General features: G+C 38.7%; 1 protein-coding gene across 2 annotated transcripts in view; it reads right to left on the bottom strand.

The window, feature by feature from the left end:
- Positions 1 to 337: 337 nt before the first annotated feature.
- Positions 338 to 10,254, bottom strand: part of edrf1 (erythroid differentiation regulatory factor 1) — a 73,229-nt gene continuing 63,312 nt past the window's right edge. For both annotated transcript variants that reach the window (XM_078223407.1, XM_078223408.1), the window contains 2 exons: positions 7,505 to 7,659; positions 338 to 2,996 (listed from right to left, as the gene is read on the bottom strand). In XM_078223407.1, coding sequence (XP_078079533.1) covers positions 2,825 to 2,996; positions 7,505 to 7,659 — 327 coding nt within the window. In that variant the 3' untranslated portion in view covers positions 338 to 2,824. The remainder of the gene's footprint in view (positions 2,997 to 7,504; positions 7,660 to 10,254) is intronic.

Genomic DNA, 10,254 nt, shown 5'->3' with positions numbered 1-10,254 from the left:
TGTTTAATGGTACAAGACTTTATCCTAGCCACATGCAAAAATTAAGTGACTGGATTTTAAAGTCAAAAACATTTGCAACAAAATCTGTGCCAGACTGTTAATTCCATATATGTAAAGATTATTTTTATTTGCTAAATTATAATACTGCATATGAAGGTTGATATACTTGTAATACTGAGTAAACGGTAATAAAATAGTAAACATATGTGGTCAAAAAGATTTGTCTTTTTTCCCCCTCATCCTACAGGTATAATACCTGTCTCTAATGTTCTAGGTTATACATATTTGCTCATATCATGTACACGGACACTGATTGACCAAAGGACAACACATGCCAGATGGTTACTTTCATTTTTTATTAAATATATTTTAAAAAAGTCACATGGTATTTGTTTGTTGGCATCAGGTGGAACATTCTCCCAAATGAAATGTAATGTTTCTGAACAAACTCTGCAGAGCTCTCAGATATAGATGTCTTTTTTATTAGGAAGGAATTGTGAAAAATCAGACTTTCAATTATAAAAGTCACAAGAATTCAAATTTTAGATGTTGAAACATTTTTCTAGTATACTATAAATAAAATATCCAGCTTCATTTAGCTTTCAATATTTCTAATAAGGCTCCCTTTATCCTGTGAAAGCTAAGTTTTTAAAGCTGTCTTCCACTTAACATTTTTTAAAAACCTGACAAATCTTGAGGTGGATTTATAACTGTTTTCTCTAAACAAAATTCTCTCATTGAAGCACAAAACTTTACAGAAAGACAAAGGGATAAAAGTTGACCTAAATTGAACTGTCAGAATCTTCATTACCAGACAAACACTCTAGACCCAGATTCTGCACGTGTTTACATATTTTCCATTCTGTACACACAGTTTAAATTTACAGTACATAAACCAATCTCTAAATTGAACCCTGATTTTTAATACAACTCCAACTTACCTGGAGAACATTGCACACTTTGTTTCAAAATATACACACAATTATAGTTACAAAACTTTTGAGTTGTTAGCAAAAATCCTGCAATTCCATTATATAATATACACACTTGTAAATTTTGAAAGGTTTGAATTCATGCTATTGAATTCACTTTATTAAAATGCAATCTGGTTCTTGTGGAACTGTAGATCCTTAACCTTCCGGAGTGTGGCGACTAGGGGTTTTTCACAGTAACTTCATTGCAGTGTGAATGTAAGCATACTTGTGACTAATAAATAAACTTTACTGACCATTGAAAAGATGTTTTCATGTGTATCCTGTGTAACACAATGTTTTCCTATCATTTGCAGTCGTAAAATAAGCTAAATAATTTAAAAAATCTCATCCAAATGGTGTGTTAACTGCATGTTTCTTTCACTAAGTTATCAATAGTAAAGAGCATGAAAAATGTGTACCTTGAAAATATACTCAGAATTCCTACCTTCCATCAGAGGATTCTTTGAATGTCAAAGCAGCATTTCATTCACTATCTCAAACATGCACCAATCTCCACTTCCAGAATTCAGTATATACTACCTACAGGATGCACTGCAGCAACTCATCAAGTCATCTTTGCCAGTCTCCCAAAGTTGATGACCTCCAACTAAAAGGACACCAAGTGCACGGAAGTATCACCTTGAAATTCCCTGCCAGGTCATACATTCCTATTCCTTCATTCTTGCTGAATCAAAACCCTTGTTAATATTGCTGTGGGAGAAGCTGCACCACAGCAACTTCAAATGAGAAAGAAGGCACCCCACCATTGCCTACCCTTAGTTGCCCATGAGAAGGCAATAAATGATGACTTTTCCAAAAATACCCACATTGTAAGAAAAATGAAAAAAATTATTCCAACGTCTAATTAGCTAGTCAAGATCATAGACCTTCAAAGATCTAGATTACTTGGAACTTTGAAACTAGTCTCATAACATTTTGTTCACTTTGCTCAGATAGATGAGTTTAAAGTGAATTTTTACCATTCATTCACTGTAAACAGAGGGAAAATGCTGGCTAACCTATTCATGTATGAATATTCTGTTTAATAAATAACTAAAATGTAACTCCAAATCCCAACTTCTGATGGGCTGTTTAACAGGGCCATTAAAAAGATACTATCTTTTTAAATCAATAATCACTTTAACCTAAAAAGTGTCATCCATATTGCCAGTATTTACAACAGAGTATTTCATGTATCAATTCATTGACAAACATGTGAATGTAATTTGAATACATATCGCAATTCACAAAAAATAAACAATATCATTACCAACTTAAACCAAAGTTTATTTTGGTTACCAATTTTGTCCTCTTTTGTCTTGATAGCAGTGACTGCTGATGATTTCCACAGTTCCTCATCAAGTAGCCATTCAAGCTGAGGTAGAGTGTTTGAAGAAATTATTTAAATCTGAAGATACCACAGCCCTTGCCAGACAATGCACAATTCTACCCCCCCTTCCGAGTGAAGGTAACTATCAGAAGCAAGGGTGATGAATAATCTTCTTCCCCTTTAACTCAGGGATGCTAAAGTTGCAGCATCTTTACTGTACTTAGCATAGAGTTTGAATCTGGGAAATTTTTAGTTTTTATGCCTCAGTATGACATTCACTGTTAAATTATTGCTTTAAAAAACTGGCTTTTAATTAGTGCTAGTTATTAATTCCTGAAGTAAAGTCCATGCTGATAACTCTTAAGATTTATGCACCTGCAGATGATGAAAGCCATTTGAAGTATGCCACTTTACCTTTGAACAGGTTACTTTAACTGTCTCAAAGACGACTATAGTCAGCACAAATAGCCCAAATTTTATAACAGTGCTTTCAGTATAACAGTGGGCGGACATCTGGTGGTCACACAGATCCAGTTTCATCAACTGATGATTTAGATGATAATTGTTTCAGTAAGTTCAGTATCACTTCCACTCTTTGTATTAGAGGGATGTCCTTATCTGCTGTTGCCCGCAGTAATGTTGAATAAGCATGCTTGTAGTTTTTCAATATCATTCGATCATCACTAACGCTGCTGTAAAAACACACAGCAAAAACATTACTTTAAGAAAGGCAAAGTTAAAACAGAATTTGATTAAAATCTTTGCTTTTACAATGATTCCCACAACACTTTCACCTTCAACTGGAATATCACTTTTTTTTTGCCATTTGATAAAAGCCAGCAGCATTGGGACAAAAGCTGCCAAAATTAAAGTTAGATCTCATCTCCAAGTTTACAATAAGTAGACGAGGAGACAGGGAACAGAATAGCTCATTCAGGAGTTCACCCTTTCCATTCCAGCAGCAGACAGAATTAAACTCAGTCCTAAAAGGCATTTAAATTTTGACAGCATAAAATACCCCCAAACATACCCCCAAACTGCAGATGGATTGTAGCACGAGAAATTCACTTTGGTAGTAAGAATAGAGAAACAGAATTTTTTGAAAATCCATGAAACTTGTAAATATTAATGTTCAGAGAGACTTGGAAAAAATACAAAAAGTTAGTATGCAGACACAACAAGCAATTAAGAAAGAAAATGGCATATTAACCTTCACTGCAAGGGGATTGGAATGGACATAGACATTTACAGCATGGAATCAGGCCCTTCGGCCCAACTTGTCCATGTCACCCTTTCTTTTTTAAAACCCCTAAACTAATCCCAATTGCCCGCATTTGGCCCATATCCCTCTATACCCATCGTACCCATGCAACTATCTAAATGCTTTTTAAAAGACAAAATTGTACCCGCCTCTACTACAACCTCTGGCAGCTTGTTCCAGACACTCACCACCCTGTGTGAGAAATAATTGCCCCTCTGGACACTTTTGTATCTCTCCCCTCTCACCTTAAACCTATGCCCTCTAGTTTTAGACTCCCCTACCTTTGGGAAAAGATATTGACTATCTAGCTGATCTGTGACCCTCATTATTTTATAGACCTCTATAAGATCACCCCTCAGCCTCCTACACTCGAGAGAAAAAAGTCCCAGTCTATCCAGTCTCTCCTTATAACTCAATCCCTTAAGTCCTGGCAGCATCCTAGTAAATCTTTTCTGCACTCTTTCTAGTTTAATAATATCCTTTCTACAATAGGGTGACCAGAATTGCACACAGTATTCCAAGTGTGGCCGTACAAGACATTCCAACTCCTGTATTCAATGTTCTGACCGATGAAACCAAGCATGCCGAATGCCTTCTTCACCACTCTGTCCACCTGTGACTCCACTTTCAAGGAGCTATGAACATGTACCCCTAGATCTCCTTGTTCTGTAACTCTCCCCAACACCCTATCAATAACTGAGTAAGTCCTGCCCTGGTTCAATCTACCAAAATGCATCACCTTGCATTTGTCTAAATTAAACTCCAGCTGCCATTCATCAGCCCACTGGCCCAATTGATCAAGATCGCGTTGCAATTGGAGATAACCTTCTTCACTGTCCACTATGCCACCAATCTTAGTGTCATCTGCAAACTTACTAACCATGCCTCCTATACTCTCATCCAAATCATTAATATAAATTACAAATAACAGTGGACCCAGCACTGATCCCTGAGGCACACCGCTGTGTATATAAAATAGAAGTGTGTCACTCGGCCCTTCGAGCCAGCTCTGCTATTCAAAACGATCATGGCTGATCCTCTATCTTAACACCCTACTCCTGCACTCTCCCCATACCCCTGGACACCCTTAGTGTCTAGAAATCTATTTCCTTCTTGTATGTATTCAGTCACTTGGCCCCAAGAGCCTTCGGTGGTAGAGTATTCCACAAGATCACCACCCTCAGTGTAGATGTTTCTCCTGGTCTCAGTCCTAAATGGCCTACTCCATTATCCCGTATCCTGAGACAGTGACCGCTTGTTCTAGACCCCTAGCCACAGGAGACAACATCCCTGCATCCAGTCTGTCCAGCCATGTCAGAATTTTATATGTTTCAATTAGATGCCCTCTCATTCTTCTAAATACCAGTGAATACAGGTGCAATCTGAAAATCCTCTAATCCCGGGTATCAGTCTGGTGAAACTTCGCTGCACTCCATCCATGGCAAGTACATCCTTTCTTAGATAAGGAGACCAAAACTGCACACAGTACTCCAGATATGGTTACAGGTGCGGTAAGACATCCTTGCTCCTATACTCAAGTCCTCTTGCAATGAAGGCCAACATGCCATTTGCCTTCCTCACTGCTTGTTGTACCTGCATGTTTGCTTTCAGTGACTGGTGTACAATGACACCAAGGCCCTTTTACATCAACATTTCCCAATCTACCACTATGTAAATAATATTCTGCCATTCTGTTTCTCTATCCAAAGTGGATAATTTCACATTTATCCACATTATACTGCATCTGCCATGTATTTGCCCACTCACTCAACTTGTCAAAATCACCATGAAACCTCTTAACATCCTCCTCATCACTCACATTCCCACCTAGATTTGTGACGTCAGCAAACCTGGAAATATTACTTTTGGTTCACTCAGCTAAATCATTGATGTACATTGAAGATAGTTGGGGCCGAAGCACTGATTTCTCTGGGATTTCACTCATCACCGCCTGCCACGTTGAAGAAGATCCATTTATTTCTACTCCGTATTTCCTGTCTGCTAACCAATTCCCAATCCATGCCAACATATTACACCAAATCTCATGTGCTTTAATTTCGCACACTAACCTCTTATGTGGAACTTTATCAAATCTTTCTGAAAATTCAGATACATCACATCCACTGGTTCTCCCTCATCAACTCTACCATGTCCTCAAAAAACTTCAATTGGTTTGTGAAACACAATTTCCCTTTCAAAAATCTATGTTTACTTGTCTAATCCCGTTGAAATTTTCTAAGTGCCTTGCTATAATCTCCTCTGTAATAGACTTTAGCATTTTCCCTGCTACTGATTTTAGGCTAATCAGTCTGTAACTTCCTGTTTTTTCCCTACCTCTTATGTGGGATATGTTTTCCATCTTCCGATCTGCCAGTACTGTTCCAGAATCTACAGAGTTTCGGAAGATGACAATCAATGCATCCATGATTTCCATGGCCACCTCCTTTAGTACCCTAGGTGGTAGATTTTCAGGCCCTGGGGATTTATCAGCTTTCAGTCCTATTAATTTCTCCAGCACCACTTTCTTAGTAATACTAATTTCCTTCAATTCCTCCTTCTCACTTGACCCATGATTCCGTAGCATTTCTGGGAAGTTATTTGTATCTTCCTTCATAAAGGCAGAACCATGCAATTGTTTAATTGCTCTGCCATTTCCTTATTCTCCATTATACATTTACCCGTTTCAGGTTGCAAGGGACCTACATTTGTCTTCACTAATCTTTTTCTCTTAATATACTTAGAGGTTTTTACAGTTCACTATTATGTTACTTGAGAGTTTACTCTCATACTCTATATTTCCCCTCTTAATCAATGTCCAGACCCTCCTTTGCTGAATTCTGAACTGCTCCCTATCCTCAAGCTTGCTATTTTTCTAGCAACTTTATATGACTCTTCTTTGGATCTAATGCAACCTTCATTTATCTTGTAAAAAATAGATTGGGCTGCTTTTGTTGTGATTTTGTGTCAGAAATGAATGTAAAACTGTTGGAATGCATACGTTTGTTCCTTAAATATTAGCCATTATCTATCCACCTCCATGCCTTTATGAGAATAAGGAAGTCTTGCTACAACTGTAAATTAACTGTACAATGTCAGGAGAAGGGGTAAGCTATTTAAGACTGTTTTGAGGAGCAATTTATTCACTAAGAGAGTGGTGAATCTTTGGGATTCTCTATTCAGAAGGTTGTGGAAGCTGAATCGTTTAGCTGGTTTAAGACAGAAATTGAGACATTTCTGGAGACTAACGACATTAAGGGATATGGAAGTAGTGCAAAAAAATGGCACTGAGGTAGCTGATCATCCACGTTCTAAATGAATGCATAAATATGTGAGCTACTCCTATTCCTATGTACAGGTTTTGTTGACGAAAGCACTGTTTTAATCTCCTTATTGAAGGAAGGATATACTTGCCTTGAGAGGATGGTCCTGAGACGAAGGGCTGAGTTAATTGGGCCGATACTCTTCAGAGTTTAGAAAAATGACAGTTCTTCTGAAACATAAAAGATCCTGAAGGAACCTGATAGGGTAAACAGAGATTGTATTCCCTGGTTGGGGATTCTAGAACACAAGGACATAGTCTCAGTGTAAAGGCCCAATCATCTGCAACTGAGATGAGGAAAATCTTTTTCATAGTTGATTCTGAATCCTTGGAACTCTATCTCACAGGGTTGTGGATACTCCATCATTGAACACAATTGAAATAAGGCTGAAATGGACTCACTTTTGGTCTCCCTAGGAAGCAATGGGGAAAGGGCAGAAAAATGGAGTTGAGGTAGATTAGCCACAATCATATTGAATTGAGCAGCATGGTCTACTCCTTTTTTCTATAGCCTTAGGCGCACATTTGTGTTTTACAGATGTCAACATAACAATGCAAATCTACCTGGGAGAATGGGTACAAACTAGTATACTGATGGATAAAGAAAGGAAATGCATTACCTGCTTTTCCGTTTTGAGGTCAGTAGTTTGATAAGTTGAAACAACAGAAAAGAAAGTCGAGCTTCAAACATGTTGACAAGGTTTATGATCTCTTCTTCATTAAGGCTGGATGAATCATTTTCAGGCATGCCATGAAGTGCTTGACAATTTCCTTGCTAGATGAATCAATATGAATTTTAGCTTGAGATCACTTCTGAATACTTGTTACAATATTTGTCAATTATTTATATAATGAAATTAAAAATATGTCAACAGACAAAATGGGCTAATAGAGAACATGATCATGATTTTAAAATGGGCCAGTTTTCAGTAAATGAGTTTCAAGTGTCGGTTCAAAACCAGCATACTGCATTCAAAAACTGTATTTTAATGCCTGAACTTACCTGCGGAGTTTTCACCAAACTTGCTGACCCAGCAGTAAGCACACTCAGTGTGCAGCTTCCAGCAGAGTCTACTTAAAGCAGGAATGCACGTCAAAGTGAGTTGTATTCACTTCTGTAAGTCTTTACTGTTGGAAATGGGTAGCAAGAAACTGAAACAGCATGTGCCTAAGGCAAAACTCCATATTCTCTGATCTCCCTGGAGATTCTGCTGGAAAAGGTTAAGTTCAAGTGCTTTTCACTATTTTGTGCGACCTGTTGTAGTGTAGTGTAGTTCAGAGGATATGAGGATAGTGAGGAAAAATGGCGTAGAGGATGATGATCAGCCATGATTTATTTATTTGAATGGCAGAGCCGGCTCAACAGGCCAAATGGGACACGCCTGCTCCTATGTTCCGAACAATGGAACTGATAAGCCTCAGCCCTACAGGAGTGGAAGCAGCAAACAGTGAGATACATGCTATTGTCTCAGGTTGTCAACATAGGCATTGCTCCACACCCTGTCGACTAAAATCAGCAATGATGCCAGAAATTCAGATGGGCCAGACCTCCCCAGTAGCAGATAAAGTGCTGCAGTGTGTGCAGCTGGACTCTCATAGGCCTGGGCATCCAGATGTCACTGGCCCCAAGAGCTACCTGAGAGCTCACACAAGTAACTGTAGTGGTCCACCAGCTCTGCTGAAGACACTTGAACAGCACCTCTCTGGAGTAATGGAGTTTGTAAATTTTGATGAAATTACTTGGGTAACTAAAGAAGGGCGGCAAAATGGTTTCAATTTTTAAAAATGCAAAATCAAGGGATTGATATTTCTAAATGAGCCTTTGCAACTTTTCAGACAAAGGATTGAGGAAGTTGCCAACGTGCTATCTATCAGCTGCACCCTATCCTGCTCAGCTGCAATGAGCTCTGCTGCTTTTCCTTCTTATGGTTCTCCATTTTCAAATAATTGCTTGTCTAAGGCAACCTTTTTTCCTTATGTTATGCCTTCTTCAACTCCCATCACTTTGCATTGTAAGTTGTGCTGAATGCAGCAGACCATTCATGTGCATCCTACTTTATTCTGGACATTTTGGGGGGGGGGGGGGGGGGGGGTGAAGAAAATAGATAGGTCTCACAAAATGAAGGAATCTTGGTAGCTACCAACAAGAATGTGCAGATTTGCATTACCCTTTAGGTTTGATCACATACAACACCTATGTGGTGAAAGGCCTTCTTGTTTTAATCACTCCATTTGCTATGTCTTTACTTGCTTAGGCCCCAAGCTCTGGAATTCCCTCCCTAAACCTCTCCGGTTCCTTACCTTATTTTTCTTCCTCCTTTTCAACAATCAACGTTAAGGGAGAGAAAAGTCAAAAAGAGGCAAATTTAGAATTTTAGAACAGGTGTAGAAATGCAGCGCTCATTGCCACACAGATCCTAATGACCTTAGTGGCTGTAGGTGAGTGCCTGCTTAAATGAAGCGTAGAAGTCAGTTTGACTCCGTGTGTTTGCCACGAGACTAGGTCTGTCCAGTTAAAGTCTTGGTGTCCATATGGCAACATCAAACACATATCTGAATACATCATTCATACAATTTGCATGTCAAAGAAACTATAGCACAACTCTGCAATTGTTCATAATGCTGACTCCAACAGTCAACTGGGGAATCTGAAACTGACACTTTCAAAATCTGGAATGCATTCAAGCAAGGCTATCTCATAGCTCCCAATCTACCCGATAGTGGCTATTCATCTTATCAAAGGTCAACTGCCCTCTAGTGTCACTATTAAATACCATATAGATGGAAAACTCTAACCTCAGTTGCCTCCATGCTAAACTGACCATCACCAATATATATGATCAAGAGTCTGTGGATGACTGCAGTGTTGTTACTCACTCTGCACCAGATCTGCAATTCACCCTCAAATCTTTCAATTCTACATACAAGAAACTTGGCCTGTCCTTTAATGTTGCCCAAACAAAATTTATCAGCCCACACCATGTCAGGCAAACATTCCAACTTTTAAACATATTGAAGGTGAGACTCTGGAATATATTGAGCACTTCCCATACCTTGGCAACTACCTCTCTCAAAAGGCCATGACTGACGAGGAGATCCAATACTGAATCAAATGGATCAGTTCAGTCTTCTACAAACTACAACAGCGAATGTTTGACAACAAAGACATTCCATAAGTCAACAAAAGCCTTAGGTGTCACTTGTTGTCACCAAGCTCCTATACTGCATTGAGACTTGGACTATGCATCAATAACATGAGAACTCGAGAAATTCCATCAGCAATGTCACCACCTAATCCTCCAGATTCAATGGGAGGACTGTTGAACAAATACAAATGTCCTTCTTGAAGTCAGGCCCACAAGTACTTGGG

The sequence above is a fragment of the Mustelus asterias genome, chromosome 11 (genome assembly GCF_964213995.1).
Source record: "Mustelus asterias chromosome 11, sMusAst1.hap1.1, whole genome shotgun sequence".
Taxonomy (NCBI): Eukaryota; Metazoa; Chordata; class Chondrichthyes; order Carcharhiniformes; family Triakidae; genus Mustelus; species Mustelus asterias.
The sequence above is the reverse complement of the archived record's forward strand: the minus strand, read 5'-3'. Positions and strand labels throughout refer to the sequence as shown.